Genomic DNA, 23,182 nt, shown 5'->3' on the forward strand with positions numbered 1-23,182 from the left:
ATTGCAGGACACTTTCAGAGTGATAATGCTGCTAGCATCAAATGTACTTCTTGTTTTCATCCCAAAATGTGTCGAAGCAAAGATTCAAGGGGTTATGACAATCTGAAAAAGAGCCTCAGTTAGTGTGCTGATGACAGTATTGGACATCACGCTATAATAAAGTGAATTAATGCTTTAGAGAGAGAATAGCACGTAGAATAAAAAGTGCCCCTAGGTGATAGATATAGGACAGATGTCAGAGGTAGTTTCTTTACTCAGAGAGTAGTAGGGGCATGCAACAGTAGTAGGCTTGCCAACTTTAAGGGCATTTAAATGGTCATTGGATAAACATCTGGATGAAAGTGGCATAGTGTAGGTTGGATGGACTTCAGTTTGGTTCCACAGATCGGCTCAACATCGAGGACCCTGTACTGCCCTGTAATGTTCTATATTTTATGTTCTAGAACCAGTAGGAAGCTGCCTGGCAGCCAGAGAAACCAAAAAAAAATGAATGAAATTTATATATTTTTTGTTGGAACAATGAGAATGAGGAAGTTGAGACAACAGAAACATTTAAAACCATGAGAAAGGAAAAATAGATAATTGGTCGTTCTATCTAAGCTCATTGAGATAATTGAGATAATTAAGATCATAAGTCCTAGGGCAAAAGGAACTCTCCACAGAACATTACGACACCATGGAATTCTGTACAGGAGTTGGTGGCTGTGACAGAAACTATGGGGATGATTTGAACCAGAACCATCCAGTAGTAAAGGCTGTTGTAATTGGCTGGGTGACTAACCTGCCGTGGAGCTCACTAGCCCTAATTTCAGCTGACTAGGCACGACGGACAGCCAGCCAACATCTCTGGTGTCCCTTCTCATTATACATATAGGTTCCCAATGGAATTTTTGGAAGCTGACAGGAATTTACGGTCAATCTGAATGGGATGTATTAGTCACTTTTCCTGCTTCATTTGAAGTCTGATTCTGTGACACATCAAACAAACTTAACACAGTGAAGGCGGTCTTCAAAAAATTCCTTTGATTCCATTTTAATAAGCTTTAAAAAGCTATTCTCTCTTGGAACTGCCTCCAGTAAGATTGCCAAAAGTGATTAAAGATGTTCCTGAGGTTGTATCACATGACCTATTTCTGCATTTTAGCCATTATTATGCCGACACTCCACCATCTTGATTCAACTGGAAAGCAAAAACATTTATTACCAGATTGAATGATGCAGCCAAACAACACTTTATCGTTGTTGTGGTTCTGTTCGCCGAGCTGGAAATTTTTGTTGCAAACATTTCGTCCCCTGTCTAGGTGACATCCTCAGTGCTTGGGAGCCTCCTGTGAAGCGCTTCTGTGGTGTTTCCTCCGGCATTTATAGTGGCCTGTCCCTGCCGGGGTCCATGTCCATAGATCCCTCAAAGTTACCACCCAGATGGATTGTGTTAGCTTTCATTAACAGGGTGATTGAATATAAGAGCTGTGAGGTTATACTGCAGCTCTAGAGAGTCCTGATTAAACCACATTTGGATATTGTGTTCAGTTCTGGTCACCTCACCACTATAGGAAGGATGTGGAAGCTTTAGAGAGGGTGCAGAGGAGATTTACCAGGATGCAGCCTGGATTGGAGGGCATGTCTTATGAAAAAAGGTTGAGGGAGCTAAGGCTTTTCTCCTTGGAGTGAAGAAGGGTGAGACGGGGTTTGGTAGAGGCGTGCAAGATGATGAGAGGCATAGATAGAGTGAATACTCAGAGACTTTTTCCCAGTGCAGAAATGGCTATCACAAGGGGGCATAATTTTAAAGTGATTGAAAGCAGGTTTAGAGGAGATGTCAGAGGTAGGTTCTTTACACAAAAAGTGGTAGGTGCGTGGAATGCACTGCTAGTGGTGGTAATAGGGACATTTAAATGACTCTTGGATAGGCACATGGATGATAATAAAATGAAGGGTATGTAGGTTAGTTTGATCTTAGCTTAGGATAAAATATAGGCACAACATCAAGGGCTGAAGGCTTGTACTATACTGTGTTCTATGTTTTGATAATATCCCACAGAGGATATTAGTAAAATAAAATTGAAGTGCATGGGGTTGGAAGTGATATGGATTAAGAATTGCTTGACAAGGAGAAAGCAGAGAGTACACCTAAACGGGTCATTCTCAGGTTGTCAGGCTGTAACTAGTGGAGCACTGTGAGTTTTAGTACTGGGCCCCATCTGTTCACAAGCTATATCAATGACTTAGAATGTGAAGACCAATTATAATATTTCCAGATGGTACGAAGTTTGTGAATGATACAAAGCTTGGTGGAAATATGAGTTGTGAAGAGGATGCAGAGGCTTCAAGGGTCTTAGACACACTCAGTAAATGGGTAAGAGCATGACAGATGGAATACAATATGGTGAGGTTATCCTCCCTTTTTAGGAGGAATGGAGGAATAGAGGAATTCTTAACTGGTGAGAAATTGGAAAATTTTGATGTCCAATGGGTCCTAAGGGTCCTTATTCATAAGCCACTGAAACTGTATGCAGATGCAACAGGCTATTCAAAAGGTAAATGACATGTTATATTTTATTACAACAGGATTTGATTGAGTCTTGCCTCAATTGTGTAGGACCCTAGTTGGATTACACCTGGACATAGGGCAAGCCAGACAGAGAACAGCCAGGGAATTCCTAGAAGCATGGCACTCATCCACAAACTCCATCAACAAACACATCGACCTGGACCCAATATACCAACCACTACAGCGGACAGCTGAAACTGACAACCGGAAGCGGCAGGGACAGGCCACTATAAATGCCAGAGGAAACACCACAGAAGCACTTCACAGGAGGCTCCCAAGCACTGAGGATGTCACCTAGACAGGGGACGAAAATTTGCAACAAAAATTCCCAGCTCGGCGAACAGAACCACAGCAACGAGCACCCGAGCTACAAATCTTCTCCCAAACTTTGAACACTTTTTCCCTTATTTCATATTTTAAAATTGAAGAGAAAGTAAAATGACAAACTTTTTTTTTCAGAATGCATTCTGTAGCAATTACAATGAGTTCCCAGATTTGGCTGTTAATCTGGTCCAATCATCTGTCTGACAGATTAAAATGAGTGAGTCATGGAGACACTTGCGCCTGGCTCTGTATGAGATATTACCATAGGCAAGCACTATTCGTGTGTAAATAAAGGGTGACTTGCTGATGGGATACCGGCCTCTGTGAAGCTGCTTCATATTCACTCAGGGGATGTGAGTTCCCCGGCAGGATCTCCAGATATTTCCCATCCTTCATTGCCCTCAAGAAGATGGTGATGAACTACCTTTTTGAACAGCTGTAGGAATTGACTCCCAGGGTTTTGTCCCAGTAATACTGAAGAAATGGTGCTATATTTCCAAGTCTCAATGGTTGCCATTTGGAAGGCAACTTACAGGTTATTTATATTCCAAATAAATGCTTTTCATGTCATTTTCGATGACAGTGTTTGTGAAAAGAGTGGACGTTTGCAGATGTGGTGCCAATCAAGTGGGCTGCTTTGTCCTGGATAGTGTCACAATCCTTCTGTACTGTTGGAGCGGCCTTCATCCAGGAAAGTAGGAGTTTTCCATCACACTCCTGACTTGGGCCTGGAGATGGTTGACTGGCTTTGGGGAATCAGCGGGTGAGTTACTCACTGCAGTATTCCCAGCCTCTAATCTGCTCTTGTAGCCACAATATTTATAGTAAATATTTTATTATCTGGCATCTACGGGACTAGGAGTGTGTCAGTTGATCAATTATTCCAGATAATCAAGAGATCTAAATAATCAATCAATATAAAAACACGCACTAAGTCATAGAAATGCAGAATGTATTGCAGAAGGTATATACATCACATGATCACATTCTTTATTTACCAAATAAATCACTTAAATAACAATGCAACTTTTCATTAAATAAAACTTAATAGCAATGAGCCTTCTCTTTCACTCCCTCAACTGACGACTTGGACAAAGTAGATCATGGTATTGAAGGAGAAATTGACTTAATGTTGAATCAACTGCTGATATTTCATGTGGCCATTTGATCGAACAATATGTATATTTACACAATCGGACAGAATAAGTACAATGAACTTCATGGTATTTGAGATACATAATGTTTGCCAATTTATCAAGAGTGCCAGTTCATAAGGTGTTTAAAATGAAGTTTGCTGTACTGTACATGGCTAGTCTAGCCTTTGGTCGACAGTAGCACCCATGATGTTAATAGTAGTAGATTCAGCAGTGGCAATGTCATTGAATGTCAAAGGGCCCAGGTTAGACTGTTGTTGTAGCTGGTAATTTCCTGGCAAATGATACTTGCCATTTTTTAGCCCAAGTTCCTGTGACTTTTTTTCTGGGGCTGCGCACAGGAGTGTTCAGGATATTAATCTTCAAGTCTTAGAGAGTCCAGTCCAATCCTGAAGTGAGTTATAGGAAGAGAAACAATTCTCACACTCTTTAAAAGGTTCAGCAGCCCATTGGGTTCACATTGTTCAAAGGAACATTGTATTAAAATGTTTTAAATCAAAGAGTATGTTGCTGGAAAAGCACAGCCAGTTAGGCAGCATCCGAGGAGCAGGAGAGTCGATGCTTCGGGCATAAGCCCTTCATCGCATAAGCCCTTCATCAGGAAAGGGTCACATTATGCCTGAAACATTGATTCCCCTGCTCCTCGGTTGCTGCCTGACCAGCTCTGCTTTTCCAGTGCCACACTCTTCGACTCTGATCTCCAGCTTCTGCCGTCCTCACTTTCTCCTCCTTAAAATGTTTTAATCCCAGCAAAAAAAAACTCACAATATTTCATTTGATCTAATCATGGTGTTTAAAGTGACGAAGAGAGCTGATTAGGCTAAAAGATAAACAGACCACTTCCTCTCAGGTAAGGGCCCAGCACAAGAGGGAATGATATTAAAGCTGGAGCTTGGCCGTTCAGGATGGCAATCACCAAGTACCTTTCCGCACAAAGATGGTGAAAACCTGGAAATCTCTCCCTTGGATATGCAAAAGCTTTCAAAGCTAAGATTACAGATCTGTGGCGACTAAAGGTGTCAACCAGCCACAATCTGTTCAAATGTACAAAGGAATAGAGGGTCTGATGGACTCTTACAATTCAAACTTTCCAATTGGTGCTTGAAACATTTATGTAACATTTAGGGGCCCAATCGTGGAAATCATATAGAAGACTGGAATCAGTGTCTGTGGCACTATGGGTCAGCTGATACCAGGAAGGTTGGTGTCTGAGAATATCCAGAGCTTTCAGTGTTCTCTCCAGATCAGTAATCATTCTCAAACAATTGTTGGCTTTCAGTTGGTATTTTAGGCTCCTGAGGTGCAGTGGTAGTGCCCCTCCATTTGTGTCAGGAGCCCCAGGTTCAAGTCCCACCTGAACAGTTTGATTAAAAATATCTACACAAAACTAGCTGTTGGGAAATTCTGGGAACATGCGAATAGTAAGAGTTTGTTCAGCCCGTTGAACCTGCTCAGTTAGACAATGACTAATCTGTATTGAAACTCCAACAACCCAATTTAGTTCTGTTAATACTAACAATCAAACAAAATCTGTAAGACAATTTTAAGATTTTCAGTTGATCTAACCTAAGAGTTAAGATCTCCATACTTAAGGAAAGGATCTACTCTCATTGCAAATGGCATAATAATTGGTCCTTGGGTTGAAAGATTTATCATCAACTCAGAGAAAGTGAGGACTGCAGATGCTGGAGATCAGAGTAGAGAGTGTGGTGCTGGAAAAGCACAGCCGGTCAGGCAGCATCTGAGGAGCAGGAGAATCGACAGTTTGGGCATAAGCCTTTCATCAGAAATGGGTTATCCTATGGTGAGAGGCTGAGTAAATTGGGTTTCTCTGGCATTTAGAAGAATCAGAGATGATCTCATTGTGGGCGGCACGATGGTACAGCAGTTAGCACTGCTGCCTCACAGCGCCAGAGACCCGGGTTCAAATCCCACCTCAGGCGACTGACTGTGTGGAGTTTGTACATTCTCCCCATTCTGTGTGGGTTTCCTCTGGGTGCTCCGATTTCCTCCCACAGTCCAAGGATGTACAGGTCAGGTGAATTGGCCATGCTAAATTGCACCGTATGGGTGGGTTGCGGGTCGGTGTGGACTTGTTGGGCCGAAGGGCCTGTTTCCACACTGTAAGTAATCTAATCATTGGGGCATACAGGATTCTGGAGGGGGTTGGTAGGATAGGGAGTGAGAGATTGTATCTATTGTTCAGAGGATTCTAAGGCACAGTCTCAGACTAAGGGAATGATCCTTTAAAAGTGAGATGAGGAAAAATTGCTTCCCTCAGAAGATTGTGAATCTTTGGAATTGTGTCCCTGAGGGTTGTGAATGCCCTTTCATTGAATATATTAATGACAGTGATAGAAAGGCAATAAGGGATAGGGAGAGAAGATGGCAAAGTAGAGTTGAAGCCCAAGATAAACCATGATCGTGTATATTATATCCTTAGCCATATCGTTCTGTGATATTATATATTGCTCTGTTAGGACTTTATGAGCATGAAGACCCAGGTATACTCAGTACTATATTTAACTCATTCCAACAGTTGCTACCAACAGGAGTCCCTTCTCTTGTTCTCACCCCCTTCAGATTTTTTTCCACACTGCCTCTGGTGGGCAGCACTTATTATTTGATTAATTGGATGATTGGACAAGTCAGTAGTTTTTCATAACAAAAAGTCGAGTTGGAAGTGGTGGTAGAGTGATAAAGTTACTAGATTAGTAATGCAGGGTCTAGGGTTAATGTCTTGTGGATATTGTTTCAATTTGCACTGCAGCAGATATTGAAATCTGAATTCAATAAAATTCTAGAATTTTTTTTAAAAAGCTTTAAAAATGTTTGTCATTTATATAAGTGATTTGGATGAGAATTTTGGAGGCATGGTTTGTGGACGTTACCAAAATTGGTGACTTAGTAGACAGTGAAGAAGTTATAGAGAGATCTTGATCAACTACTGAGGAGTGGCAGATGGAGTTTAATTTGGATAAATGCAAGGTATTGTATATTGATAAAACAAACAAGGAAGGATTTATACAATTAGAAGTAGGGCCCTGGTTAGTGTTGTAGAAAGGAAAGACCTAGCAGTTCAAGTACATAATACTTTGAAATTTGTGGCACAGCCTTCGTTGCTCACACCTTAGAGTAGAGGAGTTGGGATGTCATGTTGAGGTTGTGAGGAGGTTGATGAGGCCTCTTCTGGCCTACTGAGACATAGCTCGGGGATGGACGGGACAGGCAGCTTAATGTTCCCGGATACAAATGCTATAGGAAGGATGGAAAAGGCGGGCAAGAGAGGAAGGGGAGTAATGCTTTTGATAAAGGATAGCATTACTGCTGTACTTAGGGAGGATATTCCTTGGAATAAATCCAGGGAAGTTGTTTAGGTGGAACTGAGAAATAAGAAAAGAATGATCAACTTATTGGGATTGTATTATAGTCCCCCTAATAGTCAGCAGGAAATTGAGAAACAAATTTGTCAGGCGATCTCAGTTATCTGTAAGAATAATAGGGTGTTTATGGTAGGCTATTTTAACTTTACAAACATAGACTGGGACTGCCATAGTGTTAAGGATTTAGATGGAGAGGAATTTGTTAAGTGCAAACAAGACAATTTTCTGATTCAGTATGTGGATGTACCTATTAGAGAAGGTGCAAAACTTAACCGACTCTTGGGAAATAAGGCAGGGCAGGTGACTGAGGTGTCAGTGGGGGACCACTTTGGGGCCAGTGACCATAATTCTATTAGTTTTAAAATAGTGATGGAAAAGGATATATCAGATCTAAAAGTTAAAGTTCTATATTGGAAGATGGCCAATTTTGATGGTATTAGGCAAGAACTTTCAAAAGCTGATTGGGGGCAGATGTTCGCAAGTAAAGGGGTGGCTGGAAAATGGGAAGCCTTCAGAAATGAGATAATGAGAGTCCAGAGAATGTCTGGTCCTCTCAGGATGAAAGGCAAGGCTGGTAGGTGTGGGGAATGCTGGGTGACTAGAGAAATTGAGGTTTTGGTTAAGAAAAAGGAGGAAGTATATGTCAGGTATAGACAACAGAGATCGAGTGAATACTTAGAAGAGTGGACCCAAAACAGATCCTTGCAGTACAGCGTTACTAACTGAACTCCAGGATGAATATTTCCCATCAACCACTACCCTGTATTCTTTCAATTAGCCAATTTCTAATCCAAACCATTAAATCACCCATAATTCCACGCCTCCATATTTTCTGCAATAGCCTACTGTGGGGAACCTTTTCAAAGGCCTTACTGAAATCCAAATACCCCACATCAATGGCTTTACCCTCATCCACCTGATTGGTCACCTTCTCAAAGAATGTAATCAGGTTTGAGAGGCATGACCTACCCTTCACAAAACCATGTTGACTATCCCTAATCAACTTATTCCTTCAGATGATTATAAATCCTATTGCTTATAACTTTTCCAACACTTTACCCGCAACCAAAGTAGGGCTCACTGGTCTATACTTACCAGGGTTGTCTCTACTCCCCTTCTTGAACAAGGGGACAGCATTTGCTATCCTCCAGTCTTCTGGCACTATTCCTGTAGCAATGACGTCAATAAAGATCAAAACCAAAGGCTTGGCAATCTCCTCCCTGGCTTCCCAGAGAATCCTAGGATAAATCCCATCTGGCCCAGGGGACTTAACACTTTCCAGAATTGCTAACACATCCTCCTTGTGAACCTCAATCCCATCTAGTCTAGTAACCTGTATCTCAGTATTCTCCTCGACAACATTGTCTTTTTCCAGTTGAATACCACCAAAAAATATTCATTTAGCGCTTTTCCTATCTCCTTGGACTCCACACACAACTTTCTAATACTGACCCTAATTTGCTCTAATCTTTCTCTAGTCATTCTTTTATTCCTGATATACCTATAGAAAGCTTTAGGGTTTTCCTTGCTCCTATCTGCCAGTGACTTCTCATGTTCCCCTCCTGGCCCTTCTTAGTTCTCTTTAGGTCTTTCCTGGCTAACTTGTGACTCTCAAGCGCTCTAACTTAGCCTTCACGTCTCATCCCAACATAAGCCTTCTTCTTCTTCTTGAAGAGAGATTCAACTTCTCTAGTAAACCACAGTTCCCTTGCTTGACCACTTCATCCCTGCCTGACAGGTACATAGTGCAAGGACACACAGTAACTGTTCCTTGAATAAGTTCCACATTTCAATTGTGCCCATTCCTTGCAGTTTCCTTCCCCATCCTATGCATCCTAAATCTTGCCTAATCGCATCACAATTGACTTTCCCGTACTTATAACTCTTGCCCTGTGGTATATACTTCTCCATTTCCATCACTAAAATAAACATAACCAAATTGTGGTCACTATCACCAAAATGCTCACCTATCTCCAAACCTAATACCTGGCCGGGTTCATTACCAAACACAAATCCAATGTAGCCTCACCCCTTGTTGGCCTGTCTACATACTGTAGCAGGAAACCATCCTGCACACAGTGGACAAAATAGATGCTCTAACTATAATATTTCCAGTCAATATTTGGAAAGTTAAATGCCCCCATAACAGCTAAGCTGTTATTCTAGCTTCTATCAAGAATCATCTTTGCTATCCTTTCCTCTACACCTCTGGAATTATTCGGAGGCCTATGGAAAACTCCCAACAGGGTGACCTCTTCTTTCCTGTTTCTAGCTTCAGCCCAGACTACCTCAGTAGACAAGTTCTCAAAAAGTCCTTGCTGCCCCCATAATACTTGACTAACAATGCCACACGTCTCTCTTTTACCATTTTTTTTCTGTTCTTACTGAAACATCTAAATCCCAGAACCTGCAGCAACCATTCCTTTCCCTGCTCTATCAATGTCTCCAAAAAAGGCCACAACATCAAAGTCCCAGATCCCAGATGCTGCAGGTTCACCCACCTTATTCCAGATGCTCCTGACATTGAAGTAGACACACTTCAAACTACCTTCCTGCTTGCTAGTGCAGTCTTGCAACCTTATTTCTGACCTCACCACTCTCAACCTCCTGGACATTGGAACTACAGTTTAGGTTCCCAACCCTCTGGTGAATTAGTTAAACCCTCCCAAAGAGCATTAGCAAACTTCCACCTCCCCCACTAGGATATTGGTACCCCTCTGATTCAGGTGTAGACCATCCTGTTTGTACAGGTCCCACCTACCCCACAATGAACACCAATTATCTCAGAGCTGTTGCTGCCTAAGTCTATATATGGATGTCAATGTATGAAGCAGGAATGGCAGGACCTTACACTGAGACTATGTCCCTGGAAGAGGGGATATTAACAGACAAAGCACTGTCTGTTACACCCACAGCATGCACCAGCAGTGTTTACAATAATAACACTGTGTTACAACATGGAGGTTGAATCACTGTTCATTAAACCAAACACCCAGAAAAGGTCACCTCACCATTTGTTAAACGTATGAGTGAAAGATAAATCCTAATTTCCACTAATTAAAGAAAAATAGCAATTTATTTTCCTAACTCTAATAGTGAACATAAACAAAACTAGTAACAAACTGAACACTTTTTCTTAACTAATTACTATCTGACCCCCAACTCTAAAAAATGCTGCTCCAATAACAATTATTAAATATTACATTAACGTAATCACCAGTCCACACAGTCTCAAATGTTACCTTCTGCCTGGTCTTCTGGTTCTGCTGTCTTTTTCCTTTTTACAGCAAGTATTTTTTGCAGTAAAAGATACCTTTTGATAGAGACAAGCTTCTCATTTCTTTGAGAGCAAGATATTAGATGAGCAGTTAGCGTTCTGGGAGTTGCTCTGAAGAATTTTCAAAATGCCCCTGGTTTAATATCCCCCCTCCCCCACCACAAAACATTGCTCCCTCTCATTGACTGATGTTGTCAATACAATAAACTCAAACTCAATTGGGTTTTCGTATCCTAGGCATAATTGAAATTAGTTGGTTAAGTTTGAATTGTTGTCAAAACAGCAACCAAAACATCCATTTAACAGCCAGTTGTAGTTATTTCAATCATTATGGTTGATCTAATAATCCTCAACTCCCTTTTCCCGCTTTTCCCCCATAGCCCTCAATTCCCTTACCAATTAAAAACCTGCTTTGTTCATTAAGAGAAAAAAAAGAAAAAAATTTTAAAATCTGAAAAAAATAGAGCCCAACTGGCACTCCAGCACCTTTGGGAAAAAAAGTTAACAGCCAATTGTTACATGTATCTATTTTGGAACAGCCCATCTCTTAGCTGATCTGTTCTGGCAGCTGAGATTGTATTTTAAACTTATTTTGAAATTCAGAAATTACTTGCTATCTTAAAGAGAACATACACTCTTTCGACTTTGTAACAGCTGCATGAGCTTTAAATGGCCACTTGAGAAAGCCAAGGCCTTAGTGGGGTGAAGAGGAACTACAATCAGCTGAGGGGGGAGTGGGGTTGACATCACTGGGTCAGTCAAAGGGCTCATCTGATTCCCTGAGTCTGGAATCTCTGTCCCTGTTCTCCAGGGCTTGGGACACAGTCAGTCCTGCAGGTCAAGTGCATCCAGTATGTACACAGGCTTGCAGGTATGTCAGTCAAAGTGCTACGGAGAAATCCTCTTGGGGATGGGCTGTATTTTCCGACAATGAGACAAAGGGAGGGATTGAGTTTGATGGAAGTGCATAGAAAATCAGTTGTCGGTGATGCATGAGCAGGAGAGGTGGTGAGTCATTCCCATTCAGTGAGTAGGCACTGTAGAGGGTAGGGATGGTCAGCAGTTTGGGAGATGAGTTGGATGAGAGCTATGGAATGAAATATAGAAACAAGATAGGAGCAGGAGTTAACCATTTGTACCTTGATCTTGCTCCAGCATTCTATATGATCATGGCTGATCCTTGAGCTCAAAGTGAGAGGGGAATCATTTAGGGGAGATATGCGTGGAAAGTTCTTTAAGCAGAAGGCAGTAGGTACCTGGAACACATTGGCAGCAGAGATGATAGAAGTGGGCACAATAGCACCATTTAAGATGAATCTAGACAGATAGAAGAATGGGCAGGGAGCAGAGGGATGCAAACCCTTAGAAAATAGGCAGCAAGTTTAGATAGAGGATCTGGATCGGCACAGGCTTGGAGGGCAGAAGGGCCTGTTCCTGTGCTGTAATTTTCTTTGTTCTTTGTCTTTGTAATACCCTAATCCTGTCCTCCCCATATTCCTTGATCCCTTTACTCGTGAGTTATATTTACCTCCTTCTCCAATGTTTTGGCCTCAGCCACTTTCTGTGATGGTAAATTCCACAGGTTCCCCACTCCCTGTGTGAAGAAATTTGTCTTCATCTCATTCCTGAAAGGTTTACCCTTCATTCTTAATCTACGACTCCTGTTTCTGGACTCTCCCACCATCGGGAACATCGTCGCTGCGTTTAAATGTCTAATCCTGTTAGAATTTTATGGGTTTCTATGAGATCATTTCTCATTCTTCGAAACTCCAGTAAATGCAACCAGAAGCGACTCATAAATCCTCATCCCAGCAATAAATTTGGAAACCTTTTGTTGCACTCGCTCTCTAGCAAGAGGATCCTTCCTCAGACAAGGAGATCAAACTGCATACAATATGCTAGGTAGAACCTGACCAATGCTCTATGTAGTTGCAGCTAGACATCCTTGTTCCTGCACTGGAATCCTCTCGCTATGAAGGCCAACATACAGTTTGTTTCTTTGACTGCCTGCTGCACCTGCACACTTACTTCCAGTGACTGGTGCACAAGGACACCCATGTCTCATTGAACGTGCCCCTCTCTTAACTTACATCTATTCAGATAATAATCTACACTCCTATTTTTGCTACCAAAGCAGATAACTTCACATTTATCCACATTATGCTATATCTGTCATGAATTTGCCTAATCACACCACAACATCTCTGTATCCCCCTCACACTCGCCTTTCCACACAGCTTTGCGTCATATGCAAAATTTGTGATGTTAAATTTAGTTTGTCATGAAGTTGAAGGTGTGTACTGTACCTTTAAGGGAGACTGTATGCTGTTCTGAGCTGAGAGCTGACGAGCTAGCAGCTTTCGAGTGTACTAGAAAATTGAAAATATGTAACATTTGGCTGTGAAATAGATACCTGAGTTGGTTGCTGTTTTGACAACAATTTACATTTAATCAATCAGTTTAAATTATGCACCAGAATACTGAAACCGAATTGAGGCATTTTGAAAGTCAGACAGAGTAACTGCCATTGAGTGAGTAACTGCCATCTAGAAGGACTGTCATTCAAAAATACTCTCTGTCAAAGGTACCTTTTCATATGAAACATCTTCACAGTAAATGAAAGAAGATGACTCAGGGAGATCTACGGCCAAGCAAAGACAGACGCTGAAGATGACAGCCGCTGTATGGTTTTGAAAATAAGTTGATGTAATTTTAATAAGTGTTTTTTTTATTGGAACAGTATATTTTTATAGTGTTAGAGGCAGATAATAAGCTGTTAAGACAAAACAAGGCTTGGAGTTGTGAATTGCTGTTATTTAATCTTCACTTTTAAAGTTAAGGGATAAATTGATATTATTTTCTCTAAACAGTTGAATTTGGGAGTTCTCTGTCACTCATACTTTAACAGATTACGAGGTGAGGTGAGCTTTACTGGCTGTTTGGTTTAATTAGCAGAAGGGAGTGCTCAATATCTGGGAGTCTGGGTGCACAATATCTTTTTAAAGATGATGCTGCAGCATGGATGTTGGTCAATTTTGGGATAGCCAGGAAGAGGTGAGTTGTTTTGGAAATGGCACATGGTATGATGGTGGTAGAATGTGTGAGAGAGGCACCAAAGGATGAGGTAGGTAATAAATGAATTAGGTTTTGTAAAATAAGGTGATAGATATCCCCAACCACCACGGTGTGAATCCCTCTGAACTGACACCCACCCTCACCCTCAATTTCTCCTTCGAATCCTCCCATTCCCTCCACCCGCATGGGCCCCAGCTAAGCCTGTCTCTTTGTTGGTTATGAGGAAGTCCTCCTTCCACAGTTACACTGGCACCACTCCCCACCTTCTCCTCTGCTACATTGATGACTGTATCGATGCCACCTCATGCTCCCACGAGGAGGTTGAACAGTTCATCAACTTCACCAAAACATTCCACCCCGACCTTAAGTTCACCTGGACCATCTCAGACATCTCCCTCCCCTTCCTGGGCCTCTCCATCTCCATCAATGGTGACCAACTCAACACTGACATCTTCAACAAACCCACGACTCCCACAGCTGCCTGACTACACCTCCTCCACTCCCGAGCTTCCCTGCCTCATTCCTGATGAAGGACTTCAGCCCGAAACATCGATTTTCCTTCTCCTCGGATGCTGTCTGACCTGCCTGTGCTTTTCCAGCAACACACTCTCAACTCTGATCCCCAGCATCTGCAGACCTCACTATCTCCTACACCTCCTCCCACCCCACCTCCTGTAAAAATGCTATCACTTATTCCCAATTCCTCCACCTCCTCCGCATCTACTTCCAGGAGGAGCAGTTCCACCACAGAACACACCAAATGGCCTCCTTCTTTAAAGACCGCAATTTTGTCCCACATGGTCGATGATGCCCTCCAGCGCATCTCATCTACTTCCCACACCTCCACCCTCAAACCCCACCCCTCCAACCACAACAAGGACAGAACCTCCCCCCCGGTCCTCACCTTCCATCCCATCAACCTCCATATATATCGCATCATCCGCCATCATTTCCACTAAACGGACCCTACCACGGACCCTACGGACCCTACCCCTATCTATTTTCTGTAAATAGCATTCCTGCTGTAACTCCCTTGTCAGGTCAACACCCTCCAACAATCTACCTTCCCATCCCGGCGCCTTCCCCTTTTACCGCAGGAATTGCAAAACCTGCGCCCACACCTCTTAGCTCATCTCCATCCAAGGCCCCAAAGGAGCCTTCCACATCCATCAAAGTTTCACCTGCACTTCCACATATCTCATTTATTGTATCCGTTGCTCCCGATGCGGTCTCCTCTACATTGAGGAGACAGGACGCCTGCTCGCAGAGCACTTGAGAGAATATCTCCAGGTCACCCGCACCAACCAACCCCACTGCCTTCTGGCTGAACACTTCAACTCCCCCTCCCACTTTGCCAAGAACATGCAGTCCCTAGGCCTCCTCTATCACCATTCCCTAACCTCCCGATGCCTGGAGGAAGAACGCCTCATCTCCCGCCTTGGAACCCTTCAACCCCAGAGCATCAATGTCGATTTCACCAGTTTCCTCATTTCTCTCCCCCCATCTTATCCCAGTTCCAACCTTCCAACTCAGCTCCACCCTCATGACCTGTACCATCTTCCTTCCCACCTACCCACACCATCCTCCTCTCCGACCTATCACCTTTACCCTCACCTCCATCTACGCATTGCTACCTTGATTCTCCTGCTCCTCAGATGCTGCCTGACCTGCTGTGCTTTTCCAGCACCAGACTCTCAAAAGAAATTAAGTCAGTCCTTGATCTATCAAGGCAGGGCTTCATTCGGGGATCTGACTTGTCCAGTGTTACCATTGGATGGGATCAGAAACCTGGCTGGAATGTAATGCAGGCAGCAGGTACAGCTGCCAATCAAGAGTAATCCGTTGAAGGTTCTGATGAATTGCACTCTACAGTATTATGAAGTTGAAGGTGTGTATTGGAAAATTGAAAATATGTAACATTTGGCTGTAAACTAGACACCTGAGTTGTTTTGACCACAATTTGAATTTAACCAATCAGTTTAAATTATGCCCCAGGATACTAAAACCCAATCAAGTTTGAATTTATTGTTTTTGCCAATCTCAAACCAATGAGATGATCCGATGTTTGGAGTTTAAAAAAAAGCAGACATTTTGACAGTTAGACAGAGAGAGACCAACTGCCATTGCCAGAGTAACTGTCAGCAAAACACTCTCCATCAAAGGTACCTTTGGCACATGAAATATCGTTGCAGCTAAAGACCAAAGATGTCCCAAAGAGATCTTCAGCCAGAGACAGACACCGGCTGTGCTATGTTGGTTTGAAATTAAGTTGATGCAATTTTAATACGGGTTTTTATGGGAACAGTATATTGTCATAGAGTGGGAGGTAGATAACCAGCATTTAAGGGAAAGGAGGTTTAGCATTGTAAATAGTCATTGTTTAATGTTCACTTTTAGAGTTAATGAATGAATAGAGATTATTTTCTTTCAACAGTAGAATTTCGGAGTTCTCTGTCACGAATACTTTAATTGATTATGAGGCGAGGTGAGCTTTTCTGGGTGTTTGGTTTAATTAGCAGAAGGGTTCACTGCCAAGTCGTAACAGTTAAAGTATGACAACAAAGAACTCCCAAATTCTTGGGGGCTCGGGTCCGTAATTTGGACAGGTTTAGACAGATCGAGTCTGAGATTTGGACAGATTTTGGATACGAAAGATCCCAGCAGATTTAAACACTTGCCCTAGATCTTTAAATAACATGTCAGCGAGGCAATTTGTTTAATTTCAGTTACTTGTGATTGGTTAAATTAAAAGTGAGAGAAATGGCTCTTAGGTTTGCTATAGGGGTTCTGGAGTTTGAAGATGATTCGCAAATTTGCCAAGAAAGTTTAGAAAGGCAGGAAAAGCCTATACTTTTAGAATTAGCAAAGAGGTTAGAATTGGGTTTAACCAAGGACAAAAGCAAAGCTGAAATTGCAAGGGAGTCAGTTAAAACACTTAGGTGTGTCAGAGAAACAGAGAAGTGCAGTAGAGTTAGAAAAACTTAGAATGTAATTGAGGAAAATGAAGTTAGAAGATAAAGAAAGAGAGAGAGAAAGAGAGTGAGAGGAAACAGAAAAGAGAGAAGCTGAGCAAAGAGAGAGAGAAGAAAGGGACAGAGAAAGAGAAAGAGAAAGGGAGAGAGAATTTGAAATTCAGAAGTTGTGATTTAGTCAGGAAAGCCAAGTTAACAGGATGGAGATGAAGAGAGAAGGTAGTGATATATACAAATATGTTAAAACTGCCACATTTTGATGAGAAGCATGTCAAAATCTTCTTTATTTCATTTGGAAAATTGGCTTGGCAGATGGAGTGGTCAGGGAACTTGTGGGTAGTTCTATTGTAGACTAAACTGGTAGGTAGAGCTAGTGAGATATTTGCAGCACTGTCAGATGAGGGGTCAAGAGATTATGAAGAAGGCACAGCACAGAATGAAGCAGGTGGCAGATGAAAACTCTAAAATTTGGACATTTTCCCATGGGGATGATGTATTAGTTTTGTTACCAGTGATAGGAGATCCCTTCAAAGCCAGGTTTAGTGTTCCCTATCAAATTGAGAAAAAGTTGAGTCAGTAAACTCTCTGGTAAAGATGCCGGATAGGAAAAAAATTGAATCGGGTATGTCATGTTAATATTTTGAAACCTTATTATAATAGAGAGAAGGAGCTGGAGAAACAAGTGTTAGTTACTGCCCCGCAGAATGAGGAATCAAATCCAGCCGTCATGGAGTTTGATGTGCCTCAAAGTATGTTAAATAATGAGGAAGTCCTTCAGGAGTGGGATAGGCTAGTGAACTATCTGTGTCAGGAGCAAAGAATGCAGTTGCAAGGTTTGTTGCAGCAATATGAGGACATATGCAGGAATAAAATGGGGAGGACTAATGCTACTGTGGATGAGGTAAAAGTAGAGAATGCTGTTCTGATAAAGCAGCACCTCTACAGGCTTAATCCTTTCAAAGCCACACAGGGCCAGAAAGTGGAGGCGATGGGCAATGAAAATATCATTGAACCAATTGGAGTTCGCTGATCATGTTAGTTCCCAAACCCAACGGGACTCAACAATTTTGTGTGGACTATTGGAAGGTTAACGCCTTAACAAAATTGGACTCATACCCAATACCATGATTGGAGGACTGTATAGAGAAAGTTCAACATGCCATTATACCAAAAAGTTGGACTTATTGCGTGGTTATTGGCAGGTACAGGTACACAATCCTATATCCGAAATTCCGAAATCCGAAATTTTTGCATGGAGTGTGGAGTGTCATTTTGGCGTGTGAACAGGTGACCCAACTCCACACCCACTCGAACCACATCAGTCAGGTGTGCAGTGGCGGCATGGCCCAGCATTGACAGGTGTCAATTGTATCTCAGCACTCGTACTATTCACATGTGCGGCTGCTGTTAGGTTTTCTTTTTACATTTCACTGTGAAAATGTCATTTATTCCAAAATCCCCAAAATTCTGATTTCCAAAAAACAACTGGCCCCAAGATTTTGGATAAAGGATTGTGTACCTGTACATTTATCACAGAAAACAAAAGACGTTTCTGTGTTTGTAATCTCAATTGGGCTTATCAATACCAAGTCCCTTTGGAATGAAGAACGCACCAGCCACATTCCAAAGATTCATGAACAGAGTTGTGGCTGAGTTAACAAACTGTTCAGTCTATCTGAATGATCTAGTGATCTTTAGTGAGTCATGGTACAGTTGGCAGAGCTATTAGAACAATTTAAGAGAAGGAAAACTGGTAAGAAAACAGAATTCACGAAGGCAGAGGTAACATCCTCGGGACATAACATTGGTTATGGAAGGTTGATCCCAAGGAATGCAATGATGAAGGCTGTCGAGGAATTTCCACGACCAACCTCAAAGAAAGAGGTACTTTGATCTTTGGGACTAAGTGGTTTCTACCGGACGTTTGTTGCAAACTTTAGCAGCGTACATAGAACATAGAACACAGAAAAGTACAGCATAGAACAGTACAGCACAACACCCATGATGTTGTGCCAAGGGTTAATCTTAATGTAAAATATAATAACTTAACCTACTCACTCCTCAATTCACTGCTGTCCAACTACATGTCCAGCAGTCGCTTAAATGTCCCTAACGACTCTGCTTTCACCACCGCAGCTGGCAACACACTCCATGCATTCACAAATCTCTGCGTAAAGAACCTACCTCTGATGTCTCCCCTATACCTTCCTCCCAAAATCTTAAAACTATGAACCCTAGTACCAGTCAATCCTGCTCTGGGGAAAAGTCTCTGGCTATTGACTCTATCCATTCATCTCATTATCTTGTATACCTCGACCAGGTTACCTCTCTTCCTCCTTCTCTCCAGAGAGAAAAGTCCGAGCTTAGTCAACGTCTCTTCATAAGTCAAGCCCTCCAGTCCAGGTAGCATCCTGGTAAATCTTCTTTGCACCCTCTCCAAAGCCTCTGTATCTTTCCTATAGTAGGGAAACCAGAACTGGACATAATATTCCAAGCGTGGTCTCACCAGGGACTTGTAGAGCTGCAGCAAAACTTCGCGGCTCTTAAACTCGATCCCCGTGTTAATGAAAGCCAGCATAGTGGCACTGCTAACATATTTATTGAAGAAGAACACAAAATTTCTGTGGACTGAACAATGCCAGGAGGCATTCGACAATGTAAAAGCAGTATTAACTACCGCACCAGTTTTAGCTACACCAAAATTTTTGAAACCCTTCAAAGTTGCAAACGATGCTAGTGATACAGGAGTTGGAGCTGTACTGCTACAGGAAGATGATAATGGAACTGAACAGCCAGTTGGTTACTTCTCAAAGAAACTCAACACCCATCAGAGAAAATACCCTACCATCGAAAAGGAATTCAGTTTGGTACTGGCCCCTACAACATTTTAATGTTTATGTGATGACAATGTCTCAGAGACAGTTGTGTATACGGATCACAATCCTCTTACATTCTTGGAATGATGAATATGAGACTATTTCGTTGGAGTCTTATGTTACAGACTTTTAATTTACAAATTGTACATGTTGCGGCTCGAAAGAATGTGATAGCAGATGCGTTATCGTGGATTTAGTGGATTAAGTATAGATAGATTGAACATACCAATGTTTTATATGTGTGCAGAAATTAGTATGAACTTAGATTAATGTCCTGTTTTTCATTATAATGGGGTGAATAAATAGAAAAAAGAAGTCTTCTTTTCATTATGATGATTTATTTTTTTCTTAAGGTGAGAGGTGTTATGAAGTTGAAGGCATACATTGGAAAATTGAAAATATGTAACATTTGGCTGTAAACTAGATACTTCAATTGTTCTGACTGCAATTTGAATTTAATCAACCAGTTTAAATTACGCTCGGAGAAAGTGAAGACTGCAGATGCTGGAGAGCAGAGTTGAAGAGTGTGGTGTTGGAAAAGCACAGCTGGTCAGGCAGCATCTAAAGGGCAGGAGAGTCAACATTTCGAGCATATACTCTTCATCAGGAATCAGAGCTCATGCTCGAAACATCGACTCTCCTGTTCCTCGGATGCTGCCTGACCGACTGTGCTTTTCCAGCACCACCTTTCCACTCTGATCTCCAGCATCTGCAGTCCTCACTTTCTCCTAACTACTATTTTTGTTTTGATTTTTTTACTGGTATTCCTGTGGTTCATCCCTAACACTGTTTCTCCCGTAGGCCCCATTATTTCTATTGCACGAGTTTTGTTATAAAAATGCAAATGCTTTCCCATTTGCACGGCTGCCAATGGGAACGTTACAGGAGAACGACCTGTATGTTGCTTGTGTGCTTTGTGATGTCAGAAGCAAAACATCAATTTAGTTTGTCAGCTATTTCCTTTTTCCACATTATAAACTCCCCTGTTTCTGTAAGGGACCTACATTAGTTTCCATCATTCTTAATTCCCAGTATAGAATGGCCTGTTCCCTAGTTGTTTCCTTATTGTACTGGTCCAGAAAACAATCTTGTATACACTTGAGGAATTCCTCCTCAACAGTTTTGTGACTAATATGATTTACCCAATTCATATTCAGATTAAAGTCACCCATATTTACAGATGTTCCTTTACTGCATCCAGCTCTGATTGCCTGTTTAACGCCATTCCTAATATCACCACGACAGGTTAGTGGTCAACATATCGCTCCTCCACTCATGGTTTTTGCCCCTTGGTAAAATTCTACACACACAGATTCTGCTTTGCCTGCGCTAATACCTTTCCTCAATAATGTGTTTTTTTTAGTAAGTAATGCCACCTTTTCCTTTTAGTCTGTCCTTCCTAAATACTGAATCCCTGCATCTTAAGTTCCCATCCCTGGTCACCCTTCAGCCATGTGTCCGTAATCCCAACTATATCATACCTGATTACATCTATTTGCATGACGAATTCATCCACTTTATTTCAAATGCCCTAACATTCCATTACCCCATTTTGTTTTACTGTGGCCCTTGATTCCTCTGCCTATCACTTCTCTTCTCCCCTTTGCGTCTTTTGTTCTTGTCCTTGATTCCCCTTCCTCTTATTCCTTGCATAAGTTCGGATCCCTCTGCCAATTCAGTTTAAACCATCTCCAACCACTCCAGCAAATGCCAATCCTATCTTCCCCTACCCCCACCCCCAGCATTTGATTTGGTACTGCCCACGTTCTGTCAAGAGAATAGGATTCCTATGACATGAGAGCAACTACACAGTGTAGGAAATACCAGCAAAACTGACCTACAAAAGATGAAATCCAATGGATCCAACACATCCAGATTCTGTGGATTACCCAAGGTTCACCACAAAGCAGGAGCACCCCTCAGTCTTGTGTTATTACTCCCAGGGACACCTATCTACAGGCTAGCTAAGGAGCTGCAAACAAGATCAAAACACCTAATAGAATACTCCAACCACTCCATTCTCTCCTCCCAAGAGTTTCCCAACATCATCAGAAATACCACAATGAAAGAGGATGTCAGAATTATTTCAGTTGATGTGACACACTCTTCACATCTATAGACATTGACCTAGCCAAGGATACCATTGCCACGTTATTGGGCAAATGCCAATCCTATCTTCCCCTACCCCCACCCCAGGGCATTTGATTTGGTACTGCCCACGTTCTGTCAAGAGAATAGGATTTCTATGACACGAGAGCAACTACACAATGTAGGAAACACCAGCAAAACTGACCTACAAAAGATGAAATCCGATGGATCCAACACATCCAGATTCTGTGGACTACCCAAGGTTCACCACAAAGCAGGAGCACCCCTCAGTCTTGTGTTATTACTTCCAGGGACACCTATCTACAGGCTAGCTAAGGAGCTGCAAACAAGATCAAAACACCTAATAGAATACTCCAACCACTCCATTCTCTCCTCCCAAGAGTTTCCCAACATCTTGGGAGGATGTCAGAATGATTTCAGTTGATGTGACACACTCTTCACATCTATAGACATTGACCTAGCCAAGGATACCATTGCCACGTTATTGGACAAAGTGGTTACTAGGATAGTGTGACACCAGCAGCATCAACAAGAACAGCATATTAAAACTACTAGACCTATGCCTCACAACCCACTTTAAATTTACTGGGCAAGTATACAGACAAATTAATGGCACACCAACGGGCTCCCCGATATCAGGGCTGCTCAGCATCGCATTCTCAGCAATAATGTGATGCTGAGAACGGACCGCCCTCCCCACCATCCAACCCAAACTCTGGATCCAGTATGTAGATGACACCTTTGTCATCATTAAAAGAAATGTCCAGATTACAGAGGAGAAAGTGCTGGATGTCTTGAAACGGCTAAAGGTGGATAAATCCCCAGGACCTGATCAGGTGTACCCGAGAACTCTGTGGGAAGCTAGAGAAGTGATTGCTGGGCCTCTTGCTGAGATACTTGTATCATCGATAGTCACAGGTGAGGTGCCGGAAGACTGGAGGTTGGCAAATGTGGTGTCACTGTTTAAGAAGGGCGGTAAAGACAAGCCAGGGAACTATAGACTGATGAGCCTGGCCTCAGTGGTGGGCAAGTTGTTGGAGGGAATCCTGAGGGATAGGATGCACAAGTATTTGGAAAGGCAAGGACTGATTTCATGTTTTTGTGCGTGGGAAATCATGTCTCACAAACTTGATTGAGTTTTTTGAAGAAGTAGCAAAGAGGATTGATGAGGGCAGAGCAGTAGATGTGATCTATATGGACTTCAGTAAGGTGTTCAACAAGGTTCCCCATGGGAGACTGATTAGCAAGGTTAGATCTCATGGAATACAGGGAGAACTAGCCATTTGGATACAGAACTGGCTCAAAGGTAGAAGACAGAGGGTGGTGGTGGAGGGTTGTTTTTCTGACCGGAGGCCTGTGACCAATGGAGTGCCACAAGGATCGGTGTTGGGTCCTCTACGTTTTGTCATTTACATAAATGATTTGGATGCGAGCATAAGAGGTACAGTTAGTAAGTTTGCA

At 42.2% G+C, this 23,182-nt stretch overlaps 1 protein-coding gene across 1 annotated transcript in view; it reads right to left on the minus strand.

Annotated features, from left to right (window-relative positions):
• Positions 1 to 1,041: 1,041 nt before the first annotated feature.
• The window catches only part of LOC122541694 (fatty acid-binding protein, intestinal-like), a 62,221-nt gene continuing 40,080 nt past the window's right edge, over positions 1,042 to 23,182 (minus strand). The window contains exon 4 of the mRNA XM_043678586.1: positions 1,042 to 1,180. Within this exon, the coding sequence (XP_043534521.1) occupies positions 1,151 to 1,180 (30 nt within the window). The 3' untranslated portion in view covers positions 1,042 to 1,150. The remainder of the gene's footprint in view (positions 1,181 to 23,182) is intronic.

Source organism: Chiloscyllium plagiosum, chromosome 38 (genome assembly GCF_004010195.1).
Source record: "Chiloscyllium plagiosum isolate BGI_BamShark_2017 chromosome 38, ASM401019v2, whole genome shotgun sequence".
Taxonomy (NCBI): Eukaryota; Metazoa; Chordata; class Chondrichthyes; order Orectolobiformes; family Hemiscylliidae; genus Chiloscyllium; species Chiloscyllium plagiosum.